Below are 20625 nucleotides of genomic sequence, written 5' to 3'. Positions count from 1 at the left end.
GTCCTCAGGTGGACCTCTCGACCTCATGTCTTGCAGAGTGGTTGCTGCGGGCACCCGAGAAATGGCGACGCTCATAGCTCAGGCCTTACAGACGATTAACTATGGGCGGGATGATGAGAAGTGAAAGGGAGCAGAGAGGCAGAGAAATGTGACCCACGGACTGGGCCTTCCCGGGAATGCTGGGGCTGGCGGCGAGCCCGAGGGATGAAGCTGCCTCGAGCGGTCTGCACGCATCAAGTGTCTCTGACAAGCCCCAAAGGGAGGTGTTATGCTAAAGTATGTGGCTTTCTGGTTAAATCCACGTCTTTCACCGGGATGCAGTGTTTAGCTGGTGTCTCTCTTTAATCTCACACAGCCTTTATCAGGCTCATACAAGTTCTTCTATCAGGGCCAAAACCCCAATTTTGGATGATGTACATATTAAAAATTCAGTCTCTATTTTTTCCCTCCAGAATGTAAATCTCAGGTAATGCGGCTTTAGAACTGCTGATAAAGCGGACTTGTTCTCAGGCCCTCCCCCATGGTACTTCAGAATGCAATAAATCAAAGTAATGGCGCTCTGCTGCTTATCTGTGTCCCTCCGTAAGTGTGTCACCTGTTTCCCCAAACAACCCACAGCACCCATGGCTGGAGATCCAGGCTCTTTGGGAAAGCTTGCATATTAAAGCCCAAAGTTGGCAGCGTTTGCTCTCTGCTGCCTTTGATAAGCACTGCGAACACGACTTCAGTAATTATCATGTGTGTGTTAACAGAGAAAAGTGAGGCATAGGAAAGCTTTAGGAATTTATGTGAGCAAAACCAACTCCAGTCGGGCAGCACCAAAGCAGAAGTGGCCGGAAGCACTCTGGCCACGGGAGCTGGGGAAAAACCTTCATAGAGAAAAGGCGAAAGCAAAGTAAGGGACTCAGCCATTGACTCTGGTTTGAAACCTCGTAGGACCCGAGCGCAGTGCGACTGTCTAGCGTGCTGATGGCTGCAAGCGTGCGAGACCTGAGCGAACACGCACACCGGACTGACCGTGATCCTATTAGGAGGAAAATACCAGGACACTGAGTAAATAAACTCCTCGCCCTGGCCCCCGGCCGTGAACCAAACCAGTTGGTTTCAAATGAATCAGAGGATGTATCAGATGAGGTATCAACCTGTATAGGAGGAGCTTAAACAGTTCATTTCTTGCGTTGGAGTTTCTACAAAACCAGGGGTGTTGATCTAGGAACAGCACGGGCTACTTGCCATGGCACAGACTCCCCCTTGTTCAGCCAACAAGTAACCTAAAGCAGTCCCATTATGTAAAACCACCGCAGCGAGAGACGGCTGTTAGACTCAGCGGGGGTTGCCAGAGGTAAGGGTAAGTTTCTAATGGAATGTTCACTTGTAATAACTCCAAGCCAAGGAGGAAGGGACCTTCCAAATGACGCGCCTCTAGAGGGGTTAACATCTGCCAGTAAACTTCTTTTAGGTAAATTCACGGGAATGGAACACTGTTGCGTTTCCAAGGTATTATGAAGGGACAATGGAACAGTAAACACAGCCAGGGCACTTTGTCCTTTCACCCTCCAGATGTCAGGACACTGCCCCAAACTCTGCATGTAAAGGTGTAGCCAGGAGGTACATATAGGGCTCCCTCAAGTATTAGCATTCATAGACCCATTCCCGGGTATAGAGGTTGGCATTCTTCATCCAAGACTCACATAGTGTATTATCACATGTTGAAAGACTGCCCAAATGGACGGGCCTAACAGCAAGCCTACAAATGGTCTGACCGACACTGGCTGTCCTGCAGCATCTTTTGTCTATGCATTCAGTGAATCCTGTTTTCCCATCCCAGGATTGGGTTAAATTGAGGCAAGAAACAAGAGTATGTAGATTTAGTATGTTAACTTTATAAAACGGACCTGCAGGACAATTTAGGCACACAGTGGCCTTCAGGATGCCCTTCAAGTCCTGATTTTGGTTTAGCATGACGAATCCAGCAGTTAGTTTCCTACGGTAGCTGTTGTTTTCATGAAATCCTAATTATAGTATTGTCTTCCCACACATTAATAGAAAAGGCAGATAGCCAATAGGCAAAAGGGATAAAGGTTTCATGCTGGAGATGAAGATTTGGATCCATGATCTTGGGAGAGTTGTCCACCCCAAGCGTCATATGATTCTGAGGAAGAACCTCTGTGGTCAATTTTAACTTCACATCTCTGGCTGATACATAGTTCCGAGAGTCTGGAGGAGCCCTTTCAACTATGAGCTGTGGACCCAGGGTTCAAGTTCCTGAAGTTAGGCTGCCATCTGGGTAGTGAGGAGAACCTGGTATGGTCCCTTCTACTTAGCAGTTCATTCAAGTCTTTCTTAGGTGTCGTTTCCAAAACGACCCACTCTCCAGGTTCTAAGTTGTGGAAGGTTAAACCATCTGCAGGAGGGTCATGAAAAGCTTCCTTTACCTGGTAGAAATACACTTTGGCATAATACATTAAAGCTTTACAATACTGAGTCATACCAGAATTTATGAGTGCGGGAGACACATGTGGTTCTATCATCAAAGGCATAGGTCTTCCTATTACTATTTTATGAGATGTTAATTTGTGCTTTCCCGTAAGTGTCGATCTCATTGCCATCAAAACCAATGGTAGAACTTCTGGCCAGGGCAGTCCAGTCGATTCTGTTAATTTAGCTAGCTTTAGTTTTAAGTTACCATGTGTCCATTCGACTTTACTGGATGACTGAGAATGGTAAGGACAGTAGTCAGGCCATTGCGTTAGCAGCACCCTATTTGTTTATTTGCCCAATGAAATGAGTTCCCCATCACTGGAGGTCTCTCTGGGGATACCCCATAAAGAAAATTGTCTTTTCTAAGCGTTTCTTAGCCGTGGTGATGGCATCAGCCCTTCTGCAAGGTTTCAGTCTGTCCTGAGAAAATGCAAACAATGACAAGGACATATTGATAACCCATTGTGGGAGCAATTGAATGAAATCCATTTGTAAGTGTTCAGATGGCCCCAAAGATGGTAGAATGCTCCATCTAATGGGCCATCTTAATGGTCTTCCCAGGGTTAGGGGTTTGATCAATCAGACATTGCGACCTTGGAGCGGTCTCCCACCAATACTTTTCATAATTTAGGTCATTTTCTTCTGTGCCACATTGAGTTGCAGAAGGTAGCACTTCTAGTAATGGCAGTTTTAAGGACTCGGGAAGAACCAGGAGCCCATCCAGGCCCTCAGCATATCCTCATCTAATATTAAATTTGCACGCTTGGTCTCAACATTTGTCGTTCCAGCTCAAGTGCCTGATTTTGTCTTTTATATAGATTATCATAAATAATTTGGTTAGACTCGGTCTTAGGAGTTCATTCAAGTTGTATATTGGAACAGTTTTAGTGCTGGCTGATTTCACATCGAAGTCTGCTAGAGCATTTCCCTGATACTCAGGTTCTGTCTTCTAGTATGAACTTCGTTTTTAATCCTTCCAATTCAGTCAGGGGATAGAATGGCAGAGAGCAGTTCATTTACTCCAAGTCCAGTTTTCCAGAAGTGAGGAACTTTCTGTTTCCATCATGGAGCAAAGGCAAAGACCACCCAAAGGCATATGTGCTCGAGGTATCCTTGGGTGGCTAACACGTGAGGGCATGTAACTCCGCTGTTCCTGCTTGATACTGCCCTCCTGCATTCTTAGCATAGGACCCATTGACCAAGAGTATCAAATCTGGGATTTCTAATGATTTGTCCTGTAAGTCATGCGAAGGGTCAAGAACCGTGATACCACATCTACACGTTTACGCAGATCCATACCATCACTGGGCCAGGGCAGCAGGCTTGAGTGACTTGCAGCACAATAGAAGGAGGTTCGAAGGTGAAAGGAGAAGACTCTCACAAGACGTTCATCTACTTGCTGAAAATGTTGAATCTGATCGCAGTGTAATAGACTCTGACCAGCCTGAGGTACTTGTAATATTAGGTCATGTTCTAACACCGGTTCAGCTGAGGATCCCCCCCCCCCAGTTGAGACGCTGTGGCTACTGCTTGGATGTCCTCTGGTTCCTGGGTCTACCTGTAAGCTGTGGTCAGCAGTAGATCTGTGTTTTCCTCCATGCTCTTGGGTTAGAATTCCTAGAGCCTGGTTATTGCTCTCATGGACAAATAAGGTGAAAGGTTTAGTATAATTTGGGAGCCCTAGGGCCAGAGTTTGTTGCAGGGCTAATTTTAGTTGGCTAAAGGCTTGTTCATGGGGGCGCCTGGGTGGCTCAGTTGGTTAAGCGACTGCCTTCGGCTCAGGTCATGATCCTGGAGTCCCAGGATCGAGTCCCGCATCGGGCTCCCTGCTCGGCAGGGAGTCTGCTTCTCCCTCTGACCCTCCTCCCTCTCATGCTCTCTGTCTCTCATTCTCTCTCTCTCAAATAAATAAAATAAAATCTTTAAAAAAAAAAAAAAAAGGCTTGTTCATGATTAGCTTCCGAGGATAAGGGCTCTGGAATTGAGTTCCTTGTAAGCTCATACAGAGGCGATGCAATCAGAGAAAAATGTGGAACCCGAGACCTACAATACCCTGCAAGTTCAGGAAATTGTTATTAGTTGTAGTTCTGGGGAAGTTTTGGGTGGTCTTTATTCTTTTAGGTGAGAGGAAAATGCCTTCTGCATTCAAATCATGTCTTAGATAGCGGACCTTCTCTTTTGAGAATTGGACTTTTTCCTTGGAAGCTTTACAGCCTTTACAAGCTCATTGCTGTAATAGTTAAACTGAATCTATTTCTGAGTCTTCCCTTAGAGGGAAGCATAGCAATAAGGCATCTACATACTGATGAATATAGCATTCTTGAGGAACTGTAAGATCTTGATATAAAACCCAGGACAAACAGAATGGGGCTTCAGTGACCCCTTGTGGCGTTATCATCCAGGTATATTGTTGGTTTTTCCAAGTAAAGATGAATAAATATTGATTCTTGCTGTCAACTGGGATGCTGAAGAAAGCAGAGCAAAGACCCACCACTGTGATCCACTTCACATTAGATAACAAGGTGTTGAGATTTGGAACGACGGGAACCTTCAGATCACAATTTTATTGATTGCATGCAGATCCTGGACACACCTTGTCCATTTGGTCTTTTAATGGGAAGATTGGAGCATTACAGGGACTAGTGCATGGGATTTGGAGTCCTTAGTTAAGTCTTCTGTAGTCGGTGAGAGCTCTTCAGGAGATTCTGGTCTTGATGAATATTGAGACAATTTAGGCAGAGGTTTGGAATGATCTATTTGGATTTCTATGGGTTCAGCACTCTTAATTTTGCCTTTGTTGGTTGAGGAAGAAGCCCATAGGCATTCAGGCACTTCTGAGAGATCGGGACTTTCACACTTTCCGGTCTCCATTTCATCAAGTCCTGCTTGGAGAGAGGAGAGCAGCTCAGGTCATTTTTCCTCCTAGTTAAATTGTATATGACTCCTCAGTTCAGAAGGCCAATCTTCTCCTAACAGGTTTACGGGGTCAGTGCCACACAAAAGGAAAGTATGGTTTCCTGGAAATGGCCCTAATATCATCTGGACTGGGTTAGATACAGGTACCCTTTGATTTGGTGAGAAACCCTTACTACAGAAGTATTTTCTTTACTCTGAGGGATTGGCTATTTTATGAAAGTGGGATTTATTGTTGATAAAGCTTATGCAGACCCACCAATACTGTGTAGGATTCTCCATTGATTTTTTCTTCATTTCCCCTTGCTCGTTTAGAGGTATCATGGGGAGCAGTTTCCTGGAGAATCCCTTGGAACTCCATCAATGCTTATTATTTTGATAATTAAATTTTTTAAGCCCTCCCCTGATGGAAAAATAGTGTGAATTAATAGGTAGAGGTCTATAAAACGATAGGTTTGGCAGCAGGCCTTCCTTTTTCCAATGCCCTTGTTTATAATGAAGGCAGACATTTAGGGGCTGGTTCAGTTGGTAGAGCATACAACTCTTATTCTTGGGGTGGTGAGTTCCAGCCCCGTGTTGGCTGTAGAGATTACATAAAATCTTTTTAAAAAAATTATAAATTACTCATAAAATTTTCAAGGACTCCCTTTAGTGTTTGGAGAATCTTTGAAGCTTCAGCCTTTGACCATGGAGAAAGGTGGTTACATCTGGTATTCCAGGCTCTGCAGATGACCTCACTTTAAAAGGCATTGGTTTAACCTCTAGCTCATCTTCAGAGTGCAAAGGCAATGGAGTGAAGGGACCCACAGATTCAGAATATTTGGGGAGAGGAGGGTACAGGGAAGGAGCACTCAGACAAGTTAGTGTATACTTCTTTTTAGATTCACCACCATTGTTGTATAAGCTTTTCATTTGCCTTTTGTACAGAATCTTTTAAAGAAACATTTTTTGATTCATTCAGTTTCTTAGAAGCTTCTGCATATCAATAAAAAATGCATTCCTTTGTTTTGGGGAAATTCGGAACTTTCTTTTCTCTAGAGCATTTCATAAATGGATAAGCTCATCTAGGTTATAAGTTCCCAATTTGACCACCATAATGCAAGAGGATCCTGGGTATGTATAGTTAGCCAGGGTCCCAGATGGAGGAGTCCCAGATTGTTTGGACTCAAAGGAACCCATTTTCTACCCCGATTCCCTGCCCAACCCCCCCCCCCCCCCCCCCGTTTATTCCCTGAGGCCTCACTTGGTCCAGTCCAGCTTAAGTTGGACCTAGTCTGGCCCTGGACCTCAAGGACCAAAAGAAATCCTCAAGTAAACTCAGAGAGCTCTTTTAAATGTGGAAACTGCAGAGCTCAGTTCTTACCCGCAGCATCCAGATGCAGTGAGAAAAGCAGTGAGCCCACTGGGCTCAGCAGGTATCTGCCCCTGGTTGCTCCTTGCTCCTGGGGGCCATGGGGGTGGGGGGAGGTGGTTCACCTTCATATACACCAAAACTGTTGAAAGATCAACTGAGGCATGTTAACATTTTAGTTTGAGCAAAAATGGCTTCCAACCAGGCAGTGCCAAACTGGAGGTAGTTAAGAGAGATCCACTGACAGGAGTTGGGGGGAAACTTTTATAGAGAAAAGGCAGAAGTAAAGTGAGGAAATAGAGCATGAGTCCTAGCTGGCTGCTTGGGATTGGTGGTCCTTAGGTTTCACTTTTGTAACCTTGAGGCATTTACAGGCTTAGATGGTTTGGGTTGGTTTAGAGCCCTGTCGGTCTGATGGCCTCCTTGTTTCATTAACCTAACACATGTTAGTATATGAAATCCAAGACATGGGACAAACTGAAGAAACATGAATAACTCAAAAACAAATCTCTGAGAAATTAGATTGCTTCTGTGATCCATTTATTTAATGAGGAGAAATTGTACTTTCTGGGCTTTATTTTTTCCCTCTGTAGGAGATGGAATTACATAAAGGATGTTCGCTGACTAGCCAGGTATCCTTTCTGAAGTTTAAGAATTGGGAAAGTCAGGGGCCCCTGGGTGGCTCAGTTGGTTAAGCGTCTGGCTCTTGATCTCAGGCTCCTGAGTTCAAGCCCCAGGTTGGGCTCCATGCTGGGCCTGGAGCCTACTTTAAAAACAAACAAACAAACAAACAAACAAAAAAGATAGAAAGTCAGGCTAAGATGGAGAAAACTGCAACCTGCCCTTTTTCCCTCATGTTCCTAATTTACCATCAATGCCAACAAATATGGAGTGTTTGGGAGCCTCCGTGGCATCTGCTGTCTCTGGCTCCTCAAATTCAGAGGTTGCCTGTACAATAACCCCGGCCACTTTCATCGGGCCATACCTGTGAGGAGTCCTCGGCACGCCCCAGGCTGACCCCCAAGGTGTCTCCTCTCTGGACACTGGTGGACCCTTCACTGCTAACTCCCCCACACCACCCGCCTCTCCTCTCACACGCAAGCTGCATGCAGGCCCCCTGCTCAATGCAAAGAGTAGAGCCCCCAGTGAACTTCCCCAGAGGATTAGTCCCTTTGGGAGTCAGTTACCCAGATGCCTACCACCACATCCCCTTGGGTTATTAATTGGTAAATTTGCTATCAAAAAGGAGTTTCTTTTTCTGATCTGAATGGGGTGATCAGATGAACCCCCAAAAGGTGCACAGTTCAAGGGCTCAGATGTGAGGACTGGGATCTCCTTTGGGACTAAGGAGTCTAATGTGCAGGGGAGGCCCCCCATTTTGATACCTGCAGGAAGTTGGCACATGGCATACAGGGCCATAGAACTTCAGGGCCAAGGGCCTTAACTACTTGAAGCTTCTGCCACCCCTGGGAGTCTCGAGTGTCCTGCATGCCCTGTTGACCAGCATCCAGCCTCTTGCTGAACCCCAGGAGAGGCACACCATTCCTCCAGCAAGCACCCCCACACCCAGATCTTTCATATCATTAAAATGTTCTTTGTTCAAGTTAATTTGGAGCAACTGAAATATGTAAGCACTCAACGAAGGTTTTCTGAATGACTTTAGTTTTAATACATTTTAAAGATTAGTGACATAGGGGTGCCTGGGTGGCTCGGTTGGCTAAGGATCCAACTCTTGATTTTTCACTCAGGCCATGATCTCAGGGTCATGGGATGGAGCCCTGCATCAGGCTCCACGCTCAGCGGGGAATCTGCTTCTCTCCCTCTTCCTCTGCATGCTGTCTCACTCTCTCTCTCAAATAAATCTTTTTTTTTTTTTTTAAAGATTTTATTTGTTTATTTGACAGAGAGAGACACAGCGAGAGAGGGAACACAAGCAGGGGGAGTGGGAGAGGGAGAAGCAGGCTCCCCGCAGAGCAGGGAGCCCGATGCGGGGCTCGATCCCAGAACCCTGGGATCATGACCTGAGCTGAAGGCAGTCGCTTAACCAACTGAGCCACCCAGGCGCCCCTCAAATAAATCTTAAAAACAAAAACGATTACTGACATAAATGGAAACAAGCTACTCCAGCTAAAGGGAGCAGGCCATGCAGATCTGGCGGGGGGACGAGCAGGACCGGGCTCCAGGGAACTTCAGAGCCCAGAGGGGAGCCTTCACATTCTTACTAAAAATAGTTATGTAAGCAAATGAGACCCTTTGTAAACTTAATTTTCTAAGTTGTGTAGCTAACTTACTAAGTTTTCCATTAGAGAAGATTAGGGTCACTTTTTTAAATTGCGTTAATGAGTCCCCTCCCTAAAATGTGTCTCTCACCATGAACCGCCCCTGCTGTCATCACGACAGGCTTCTGTCCTCCGTGTTGAGCAGACACTTAATGACTTGCACGTGAAATACCAAAGACGCAAACTTTGGGGCTGCCAGAGTTGGGATGTGTTTCCATTGCCTAACGAAGAACCTGGAGAAAGGCGAAGAGTTCAGTAGGCTTCAGATACGGATGTGAGTCATTGCTTCATACAAAAACGCCAAAGGTAAAAATAAATGGCATTATTACATTAGGGGCATGCTCCAAGTACAGCTGTCCCACCATCCTTGCAGTGACCGTGTCCATACTAAATACACGTGGAGGCCGTGGTTAATAAGAGCACGCACAACACACCTGCCCTCTTGGTTCTCCAAGCTTCCTGGAAACCGCTGGGCTCTGAGAGCAGCTGTTGGTGTTCAGACCACTGTTTTATCACCTGGGCTCAGCACATGCGCTGTTGGAGAGACGTCTTGTACCCTGACAGTGATCATTTCAAAAAAATTTTCCCTAAGTATCAGTCTCCTAATCTGTAGGTTATTTACATGTATACACAGACAACCTTTATCCGTTTTTATACTGCCTCGAGGGAACCTACTTATGATACAAAGATAGTAGTAGAAGAGAGCCTTCCTCAAAACCCACATGTATTGGAAGGAAGAAAGAGAAACTTAAAAGCAATACCAAACTATTAAGGTAATTTAATATTATGGTAAGGTCATTCCGAACATAAATTAGTATCTTTTAGGCATACATCTGTGACTCTGAAAACACTGATGTGGGTTACTGAGCATAACTTTTTAATGCTTAAGATTCAAGGGGAAGCGTACAGAAGTGTGAGTAGCACACTGGACAAGGATCAGAACTGGTTCTGTATTCAACTCCTGGCTCTATACCAACTAGCCATGCGACCTTGGGCAAACCACGGAAAGAAACCGAGGCCCCACTTGATACCTAACATTTGTGCATTACAGTTCTCCAAGGCTTTTTCTAGATTCTGTTCCCTCAGCCTATGAACTAGTAAAGACCACACCTCGCCAAAGTTCCCAGCAGGAATGGAGAAGAGGTGTGTATTATCCAGCTCGAATAGCAAATACATTTTGTTTTTAAGCAACTCTGGGTTCTTTGTATATTTCCATAGGTTCACATTCTTGTGAGCACCGTATCTTAATTACCTTTTGTAATAGTCGTGTCTTTGAGGATACGGAGCCTACTCCAAGTCTGACCACCCTCGAGAAAACCCAGAACTGCTCTAATGCTCTGTGCTCCTGACTAGTTCCTGAATCACAATGACAGTCATCTTTGAGGAGGCTGGGTTTTCTTTCCTCTCTGGAAACAGCCCGATTTGCCATTTTATGACTTTGTTGAATGGGACTTTCTAATAAATGGTATGGCTTTTTTGAATGAATGTTTAAAATATATGCTCACGGGGCGCCTGGGTGGCTCAGTTGGTTAAGCGACTGCCTTCGGCCCAGGTCATGATCCTGGAGTCCCGGGATCGAGTCCCGCATCGGGCTACCTGCTCGGCAGGGAGTTTGCTTCTCCCTCTCCTGCTCCCCCCTCTTGTGCTCTCTCTCTCACTCTCTCTCTCAAATAAATAAATAAAATCTTAAAAAAAATAATAATAAAATAAAAAATAAATAAAATAAAATATATGCTCATGTCTCACCAAATTGTTGATGATCTTCTTAGGCTTAGATTTGCAAAATTTTATTTGCTCAGGATATACTCAAACAGTTCTGAGTAAAAATGCAGACACACAAGAAATTCCTTACTTTCTTCATGCATTTCGAGGTGTAACAATTATTAATCACATGATGCCTTTTAGTTCTTCAGTGTCTAATGGAAGATTTCTTCAAAGAAATAACTCCCCACAGGAAAAGCCTTTGAGAGAGCACCCTACGAGCGGCCTAAATGGGTGTCTCCACCTGTGTTTACTTCTGCGCTCTGCACTTGCTCAGAGTCCCGAGCTGGCTTTGGGAAGCTTTTGGCATGAACATTGTCACTGCCTCTTCCAGAGAAGCGGAGAGACCCCCTGGAGAACAGGGAGGTGCCTGAGACCCTGAAGCCAGAGGCCAGGCTGGGGCACAGAGCACAGCCCACCGTGGAACTTGACGCCCGAGTGCCGCTGCCCCGACAAGCCTCCCAGAAGCCAAACGAGCTCAAACAAGCTGCCCACTTTTATGATCTTCAGAGTCAACCAAACTGCTCACCCTATCATTGACTTCCTTGCAAAATACTGTTCACCTACTCTTTGATGATCTAGCCCAAAATAAAAGGGAGAACATTTGTCTTAGCACATCACTGAATGTCACTATCCAAACCAGGAGTCAGAAAACAGATTCTGGTCCCAAGTTCACACTAAAGTAGCTGTGTAACCTTGAAGTCCCTTGCCCTCTCTCGGTCTTTGGTGGAACGTGGAACCTGTCCAACCCCTCTCCCAGGGCTATTGAGAAGATGTCACAGGACAATATGTGGCGGTATCCAGAGCTGTGAAATGCTAGGTGATTTTTTTTTTTTTTTACTATTGAATATTCAAGAGTGAAAGGGATCATGGTATCTTTCACAGCCAAATGGAATGGTTCAGGTATTGGAGGAAGCTAGAAATATTTAGTCAGATTACACCATAGCTTACACAGGCTTTGCCTGACTTGTTAAGCCATTCACAATCAGTTCTATAATCATTCTGCACTCAAGACTTTAGGCAATCTCAGAAAATACCTCCCCTTGCTTTCCTCAGTAGTAACCACATTAAAATATGCAACACGCTTTAATCATCATGCTTTTTTCCATGGAGGCAAGCTATAAAAATAGATCAGACCTTTTTTTTTTTTTTTAAGAGAGAGAGAGTGCCTGGGGGGAGGGCAGAAGGAGAGGGAGAGAGAATCCCAAGCAGGCTCCACGCTCAGCAGCGCTGGGGGGGTTGGCGGGGGGTGCTGGATCCCACAAGCCCGAGATCATGACCTGAGCCGAAATCAAGAGTCAGAGGCTTAACTACGGAGCCATCCAAGGCGCCCTTAGAACAGACTTTTAAAAGCATAAGCAAAGAACCAAATCAGTGGCCTCAAAGTCCGGATGATTTCCAGAAGCAGCAGGCCCTCTGCACCAACCCTTTGCGTTCCCAGTGGATGGTGGGACGTGCGGGGGCCGTGCCCGTGGGCGCCACTCACCAGCTGGGCGATCCCGAGCTACCCGTGGAGCCTCTCTGGGCCTCCGAGTGAAACAGGTTAACCTGGGCTGCTCCCGGGGTCGGGCAGAGTATGTGAACCTGCGCGCACATGGCTGCATCCGACAGACGCACCACAAGAGCAGACAGACTTGCAGGAGCCAAAGGCTTCCCTCTCAGCGGCTTTGACCTTCCCTTACCGCTGGTAAAGACATGGCGGGGGGGGGGGGGGCACTCTGTCACCTCCTAAAGGCCTCCTGTAAAGGACGTGGGAAGACGAAGATCTGGAAGTGTGCGGAGTTCTGTGGCTGAGCTTCACCCGAAACGGGGCCGTCGCCTGCGCCTGGCCCTCCCCCTCCCCCGCGGCTCCCGGCCCTCCCCCGCCCGCGCCTGGCCCTCCCCCGTGGCTCCCGGCCCTCCCCCGCCCGCGCCTGGCCCTCCCCCGCGGCTCCCGGCCCTCCCCCGCGGCTCCCGGCCCTCCCCCGCCCGCGCCTGGCCCTCCCCCGCCCGCGCCTGGCCCTCCCCCGCCCGCGCCTGGCCCTCCCCCGCGGCTCCCGGCCCTCCCCCGCGGCTCCCGGCCCTCCCCCGCCCGCGCCTGGCCCTCCCCCGCCCGCGCCTGGCCCTCCCCCGCGGCTCCCGGCCCTCCCCCGCCCGCGCCTGGCCCTCCCCCGCGGCTCCCGGCCCTCCCCCGCGGCTCCCGGCCCTCCCTCGCCCGCGCCTGGCCCTCCCCCGCCCGCGCCTGGCCCTCCCCCGCCCGCGCCTGGCCCTCCCCCGCCCGCGCCTGGCCCTCCCCCGTGGCTCCCGGCCCTCCCCCGCCCGCGCCTGGCCCTCCCCCGCGGCTCCCGGCCCTCCCCCGCGGCTCCCGGCCCTCCCTCGCCCGCGCCTGGCCCTCCCCCGCCCGCGCCTGGCCCTCCCCCGCGGCTCCCGGCCCTCCCCCGCCCGCGCCTGGCCCTCCCCCGCGGCTCCCGGCCCTCCCCCGCCGCGCCGACACCACGCAGCCCCAGCCCGGTGCCACGCTCGGAACTCCCAGCCAAACAGAGGCGGACGGCAGGGAAAGAAAGCTGAGGACCTAGTGTCGGAAAGGAGGTCCCAAGGGCTGCTTCAACTCCGGGTGCGGGTTCTAGGCACCCAGGGCGCGGGGAGGTGGCCCGGGGGCAGGACCGCCACCACCACACCCGGCCAGGGAGGCCCCAGGAGCCTGGGGTTGGGAGGGGAGGGATCGCAAGGGTGGGCGTGGCAGGTGGGGCATGATTTGGGGCCTCGGGGGATGGGGGACGGCGAGATTCAGAATACACACATTCACATGCGAGGAGCAGCCGGCTTCGTTTCGGCTCCTGAGGGTCAGAGGTTCCCGTCTGACTCTTCGTCCGCCTCTGGCTCTGCTGTATCCACGACAGGAATGAAGGCCATTCTCAGCAATTAGACGGTCGACCTTCCAGAAAATGTCGACAGGACTCCGCAGGGACGCGCTGTTATTATGAAGGGCCCCAGAGGAGCCTGCAGAGAGACTTGGATCACATCGGTGTAGAAGTCCATCTCCTTGAGAAGAAAAAGAAGAGGCTCCAGGTTACAAATGGTGGGGACACAGAAAGGAACTGGCTACTGTTCGCACATCTGTGCTCACGTCCAGAATGTGAGCAAGTGTTACACTGGCTTCCAGCAAAACGTAAGGTCTGGTCTGCTCACTTCCCCATCAACATCGTTCTACAGGAGAATGGTTCTCTTGTTGAAATCTGCCATTTCTTGGGTAAAAATACATCTGCAGGGTGTGGCTGAGGCCCAGAAAGATGAGTTAATTCTTTTTTTTTTTAATGAGAGACAGAGAGCATGAGAGAGAGGAGGGTCAGAGGGAGAAGCAGACTCCCTGCTGAGCAGGGAGCCGGATGCGGGACTCGATCCCGGGACTCCAGGATCATGACCTGAGCCGAAGGCAGTCGCCTAACCAACTGAGCCACCCAGGCGCCCCAAGATGAGTTAATTCTTGAAATGACATTGAACTTGTATCAAATTCAGCTGCTTTGATTCAGCAAGCCACAACAGTTAAAAACAAGGGTACCATAACAATAAAAAATAAAAAACAAACAAACAAAAACAAAACAAGGGTACCAGAAAGTTTGGGGATGGTATCTATGTTTCTGAAAAAGAAACAGTTCAAGAGATGGCTGATGAATAAGATTTCAATTGTCCAGCTACAGAAGCAGCAAGATGACTGATGAGTCCTCAGACTTATTTGTGGTATTTCAAAGATGCAATGAAAGTTGTGTACTGATTGGGGCAAAAACCAAACATAGGCCTGGGTAACCCTGGAGCCCCTACCCTCCAGTGCCCGGCCCCGAGAAGTCCCACTGGAGAGGGCTGACAGGAGGGGCTCGCCCCCGGCTCCGGCAGCACCCGTGAGCATGGGGCCCAGGCTTCGTGGAGTTTGAGGAGGTGGGGGGGAGGGTTAGGTCAGGAATCAGGAGCAGGGCATTCCAGGTGGAGTGGGAGCACTGGCCGCGGGAATGCCATGCAAGGAGAGCTCCGAGTGCTGCGTGGCTGGGGAGGGGCATGGTGTCATCCGGGAGAGGGACAGGGAGGTGATGCTAAAGACACAGGGCCAACTCAGAGGGCCTTGGGCACTAAGCACAGCAGTTACCACTTCATGCTGAAAACACTCAGAGAGTACTTTTGTCACCCGGCCTCTCCAGCGGTTGGTAGGCGAGCTGTGATTCCATGAGGCAATTTCATTGTTCACCAGGCATGCAACAGGGTGTCTTCTGTTCGGTAGGATGATCTGATACATCCATGCATAACTTATCTGGGGACTTGGACAATATCTCCTGGAGGTTTCTTCCACCTAACAAGGGAGTCTCTCAGGTGGGGGTGGGGGAGGCATAGGAATCACCTGGTCCAACCTCCTGCCCAGGTAAATGACCTGGTCTCTATCCTACAGATTCCCCCCCCACTCCCGTCACTAGCCTTACAGTAGATTGCAGGTATGCCTGACGGATTCGCTGCCAGAAAAGCAACAGTAACAGTCATTTAGTTTCCCCATCAGCCTTGGGGGAGGAGGAAGACGTGCAGGGCCCGAATGGCTCAGGGCCACTCCGATATGCTGAAATGCTGTGCAATCTCATTTCGCCTGCGTAGGTCTAGATGGCCTGACCCAGCACGGGCAGGCCTCTGTCCCCTCCCCATCCCCCGGATGGCCTCGCTTCTCACCCCCAGAGTCGGCCAAGCTCTGTGCACATCTGGCACCCGGACCAGATTCACCAAAACCATCTCAGTAAGGGTCCGGATGATGAAAAGCCCTTTCATCCTTGTTTTAGGTTTCAGCCTCCAACTGCCGCTTACCAGAAGTGTTTCCATGTTGTGACTTCTTTGGTTCTCCACATCTCAAATCTCAGCAAGGTGCCCCCAAGGCTTCTGCCCTGGACAGGGAGGCAGTTCCCCACCCTTCTCATGCTGCAGGACCCACGTGGCACAGAGGGCCAGGTCTGCAGCCTCCCTGGCTTGGAGAAGAGTGACTCTCACGAAGATATTAATGACTTAAGGGGCAACTGAGTGGCTCAGTTTGTTGAGCATCCGACTCTTGATTTCAGCTCAGTTCATCTCAGGGTCCTAAAATCGAGTCCACTTCCCCCTCTCCCCTCAGGCTCCAAGCTCAGCAGGAAGTCTGCTCAGGATTCTCTCCTTCTGCCCCTTCCCCTGCTCTCCCTCTCTCTAAATAAATAAATCTTTTTTTAAAAAAGATATTAATGACTTAAGGTCACACACACAGCAGGTATGCAGTTTTCTTCTTCAGTTTTCAACAACAAAAATTAAGTCAAAATCCTTAATCACCGGGCCCGTGGGTGACTCAGTTGGCTAAGCATCTGCTTTTGGTTCAGGTCATGATCCCAGGGTCCTGGGATCCAGCCCTGAGTTGGGCTCCCTGCTCAGCAGGGAGTCTGCTTCTCCCTCTCCCTCTGTGTGCACACTCACTCTCTCTCTCTATCAAATAAATAAATAAAGCCTTCAAAAAAAAAAATCCTTAATCACATGTGTTGCTATGAAGGTATGCCTCCCTGGTCATGGTCCTGCAGAGGTAGCTTTTTAGACTTCTATGTAGGGCTTTTTATTTTTTCCCTGTAGCAGTCCATCTTCTCAGCATGGCCTTTAGATCTTTGGGGATTCTGATTCTCTCTTCATTTTATTGAAATCCTGCCAGCACTAAGGCACCCAGGCGAGGGAGGCAGGTGAGTTTCCCACGCCCTCATGTTACATGGTCTAACTTCCCCACCCCCCACCCCCACCCTCCACCCCCACCCCACCCCCCTACTGCCCGTAGCTCAGGGCCAGCCTCCCTGTGAATCACTCCCTTACTCCCCAGAGAAGGAAGGTTTGCCAGGAGAGAAAGAGATATTTGGACAGGGTGTGTCCTTCTTAAGAGCCAGCTGCAGTTAGCCCCCTGAGGCTGGGAAGAATGTCGCAACCAGCTTCCAACGCCCAAGGGGTGTCCCCGCGTTATGGTCTCACTGCAAACCAGGGCGCACCAAAGCTTTTGGACCCCGGACTACATCTATTCCCCGGGAGTCCCGCCTCCCACCTGCGATCCCCTCCTCTTCATGGAGCCAGGGCCGCGAGGGTCCTGGGAGGCACATCCTCGCCAGAACAAGCCACTGGGCGGTGACTTCTGCGGACCGAACCTTCTGGACCAAATTCCCCAGAGAGGAGCTCAGCTTCTGGGGAAACTGGCCCGGCACCCCCCGCCCCGCCGGTGATTCTCTGCGCCCCTGGGCCTGGGACTGGGGTCCCGGCGGAGGCCGCGCGGTGCTGGGCCGAGGCCGCCCCCTGCTGTCGGCGGTGGCGAACTGCGCGGCGCCCGAGGCCGCAGGCGCTCTCAGACGTTGGCGCCCTGCAAAAAATTCGGCTCGGAGTTTATGCGGAGCCTTAGGGTGTGATTTGAGATGCCTGTCCGTTGAAGGCAGGGAGAACCTCGCTGCTCTGCTTTTCCGTATCCATGACTGTGCGGACACGGGATTTAGGCATCGTGACAGAGTAAATGCCATTATTCCATGCAATATGCCATAGTGCGTGGATAACCCCAAAATGTCAACATAGGTCATGGCCAAAGTAAAGATACGATGTAAAATTTGAGTCCGGTAAGAGAACAAGATGGAATTGAACGAGTTCATCCAGAGGTTACTCAAGTGTTTGGCAGAAGGTTGTTTTTTGTTTTTCATGGCTGCAATAATTACTTTGGAAAAGGCATTTAATGACTTTAAGTGAAATTTAAGATGGAATTGGAGCCCTGCTTCTGGACACTGACACGCAGAGTTTTGTGAGCTACAGAGTGTTGTGGGGCGGGGGCCAGCAGGAGGCGCCGGGAGGGCAGGGCGCCCCGAGAATGCGGGGTGGGGGTGGGGGGGCCGCTGCGGGGCGCTGGCCCGGGCCCGCTGACCTTGTCCGGAGGCGCCCCTGGCCGCGGCGCCCGCGGCTGCTGCCGACCCCCGGACCCCAGGGCCGAGCGCCTGCGCGGCCGCGATCGCGGACGCACCAGGTTGTGTGTGTGAAGCGGTGTGGAAATCTCCAACACTATCAGTCCGGTCTTCGGAGTTCAGCGGTGCCCCGTGATGAAGGAACAGTTAACGACAGAGTCGGCCTTCCCTTGCTAACACTTAACTTGGCCATCCAGAAGAGCGCGCTGTCGATTTGTGGTCAAACCGGCGTTAACAGCAGTCGGTTCCTTCCTCCAAAAGGAAGATTAAGGTGTCAAACTGCCGCCATCTTCACAGCAGATGGCAGTGAAATTGCAGCTTCAACCTTGATGGAAATTTTGCTAACGAATGATTTTAAACTTGTCATTAAGAGGTATGATGCCCCAAGAAAGAAAAAAACTGAACATGGAGCATGGAAAAATGGGAAATCTTTGGTTCACAGACTGTTTACAGCTTTGCGTTTAGAAGAGTTTCAGAAAGGGGCGCCTGGGTGGCTCAGTCGTTAAGCGTCTGCCTTCGGCTTAGGTCATGATCCCGGGGTCCTGGGATCGAGCCCCGCATCGGGCTCCCCGCTCTGTGGGGAGCCTGCTTCTCCCTCTCCCACTCCCCCTGCTTGTGTTCCCTCTCTTACTGTCTCTCTGTCAAATAAATAAATAAAATCTTAAAAAAAAAAAAAAAAAAAAAAAGAAGAGTTTCAGAAAAAGAGCACCGTTTACTGGAGAAAACCGACCACCTGAAGGGACAGCCGTGGCCTCTCCAACAGATCAAAGCTGGAATCGTATCTCGCTCAGGAGCCAAAACCAGCGGCCGTGGGTCCATTTCGGGGGCCCAGTGGCATGGCTCCCCCACTGGGTGTACTCCTGGGATGTGATGGAACCAGTGACAAACCTCAGCACATTTGCAAATTCCATGGTCTTTTTTGCATACTTCGTAGTCACTCGACAGAATCATAGGTATCAGCTGTTAAGGGTACGCAGTTTCTTCATTTCCTGCATGAGAAATCAAAGCAATGGCATTCCATGTGGTGCAGTACAAGTTAAGAGATCCTGCCAAGGCCACAGAATCCCTCAAACGGTGGCCACTCGATCCGTTTGCAAATGCAAGGAAAGGAACTCAAGGAAAAGAGTTAATCTTACATTTTCAAACGTCACTGAATTTTTCCAGTATGTGCTGATTCTGCAACTTAGAAACGAGCTTTTTTTTTTTTTTAAAGATTTTTATTTATTTATTTGAGAGAGAATGAGAGAGAGAGAATACCTGAGAGGGGATAGGGTCAGAGGACGAAGCAGACTCCCTGCCAAGCAGGAAGCCCGATGCGGGACTCAATCCCGGGACTCCAGGATCATGACCTGAGCTGAAGGCAGTCGCTTAACCAACTGAGCCACCCAGGCGCCCTGGAAACGAGCTTTTTGAGTCCCACAGTGCCTTTGAATTTGAGTGTTCCGATCTCTTTTGTTAATTTAAAAAAATGCTTGAAAAAAAAAGTGTTGTCAGTTAAGTATTTCAAGGACAGGGATCATGGCTTTTTTTTTTTTTTTTTTTTTGACATCTTCCCAGAATAGGATGAATCTTAATTCAACTCCATTCAACATACTAATAATAATTTATTGAACATATCCCAATAACACTACTAACTTCCTGTGTAAGACCTTAGGCTTCTTGTACTCTCTGTGCCTAGGTTTCATCCTCTGTAAAATAGGTAATAATATCACCTACTTATAGGGTGAGGAGTAAATGATCCGTAGCGCACTCAGCACCATTCTTGGCCAGACAGAGGACTCACAGGAAATGTTTGTTATTATTTTTACATCTACCACAGTTAAGTTCTGAGCTAAGTGCTGGAGTTACTCATAATAAGACATGATTCCTGTCCTCAGGAAATTTACCATTTGAACTAAAGATGTATACGAACAGGCATATAAGATTATCAATGATCAGTGCTGTAAAAAACGTAAGAACAAGGTGCTGGGGGACAATGGACAGGAGAAATGTATTATGTCACAGGGGAAGGACACCAGAAGGCCTTACAGGAGGGGTAACATCTGAGCTAAATCTCGAAGGATGAGTTAGGATTTGGATGGACGAAGAGAAGCGGTCTGAGCAGAAGAAATCACATGAACAACGATGCTGAATCATCATGACAGTGTGTAGTAAATTCAGCATCAGCCAGTGGCCAGTGTGACCAGAGGGTGGGAGATAGGAGTGAGGGCTGACGGGGAGGCCAGAGAAATGATCATAATCAATAGTGAGCCTCTGGTGAAGGCTTACTTAACCAATGCCAGGCCCCACGAACTGGAAGAAGATCACGGGGCCCTATGAGCCATGCTAAAGACTGTGATTTGTCTTACAGGCAATGAGGTACCATCAAAGCTATCTGAGCAGGTCCCTATTTGCAGAAGGATGGAGCACACAACAGGCTCTTGGTAAACACCTGTCAGATTAAATTAAACTGGCTGGCGGTAGAGTATAAATGGTGGCAAGTCCTATACAGGTATGAAAGCTACAAAATAAACTCTTAGTAATGGCGTGGTTCAAATGTACTTGATACCTAGAAGGAATGAGTAGGTTCATTCAAGACACATGGCTTATTTTAGAATCAGTGAAAACTATGAAGCCAAGTAGGGAAGCGGTTTCTATCAAAGGTCACTGCTCTACAAAGCTTGAACCATAACAAGTATGGATTTATCTTAGCATCTTATTCCTGAGGCAGCGGGGAGGAGATTAACCCCTGCTTTATGACAGAATGCAGTCATTCGGGGGCCATGGCTGGAGGGGATGTACAGTCCCCATTCCGGTGGTAAGGATATGGGGAAATGGTGTTTCCAGCCGAAGCCAAATCCCTAGCTTCCCAGCCTGTTAAGTGTACCTGAAGCTGGTTTTGGCTCTCCAGCGGACTTGT

The 20625-nt window shown here is 49.1% G+C and overlaps 1 protein-coding gene and 2 long non-coding RNA genes across 4 annotated transcripts in view; 2 read left to right on the top strand and 1 right to left on the bottom strand.

Moving 5' to 3' along the window:
• Positions 1 to 556, top strand: part of IMPA2 (inositol monophosphatase 2) — a 44485-nt gene extending 43929 nt beyond the window's left edge. Inside the window, exon 8 of the mRNA XM_045887097.3 lies at positions 9 to 556. Within this exon, the coding sequence (XP_045743053.1) occupies positions 9 to 124 (116 nt within the window). The 3' untranslated portion in view covers positions 125 to 556. The remainder of the gene's footprint in view (positions 1 to 8) is intronic.
• Positions 557 to 1624: 1068 nt separating this feature from the next.
• LOC123852783 (uncharacterized) lies at positions 1625 to 12504 on the bottom strand. 2 transcript variants are annotated; one of them, XR_010407342.1, is made up of 4 exons: positions 12272 to 12504; positions 9116 to 9257; positions 6758 to 7511; positions 1625 to 5366 (listed from the first exon to the last, which is right to left on the bottom strand). It is a non-coding gene; the product is annotated as an uncharacterized LOC123852783 (long non-coding RNA). The 2 variants fall into 2 exon arrangements; XR_006793006.3 differs by having other exon boundaries at positions 1625 to 5363.
• A 706-nt stretch (positions 12505 to 13210) lies between these two features.
• On the top strand, positions 13211 to 13825 carry LOC123852784 (uncharacterized). Its single transcript, XR_006793007.3, has 2 exons — positions 13211 to 13378; positions 13665 to 13825. It is a non-coding gene; the product is annotated as an uncharacterized LOC123852784 (long non-coding RNA).
• The last annotated feature ends 6800 nt before the right edge of the window (positions 13826 to 20625 follow it).

This window comes from Mirounga angustirostris, unplaced genomic scaffold (genome assembly GCF_029215605.1).
Source record: "Mirounga angustirostris isolate CCGP_5_RB_7025 unplaced genomic scaffold, mMirAng1.0.hap1 SCAF_14, whole genome shotgun sequence".
In the NCBI taxonomy this organism is placed as follows: Eukaryota; Metazoa; Chordata; class Mammalia; order Carnivora; family Phocidae; genus Mirounga; species Mirounga angustirostris.
Note: the sequence above shows the minus strand (reverse complement) of the source record. Positions and strands in the feature narration are given on the sequence as shown.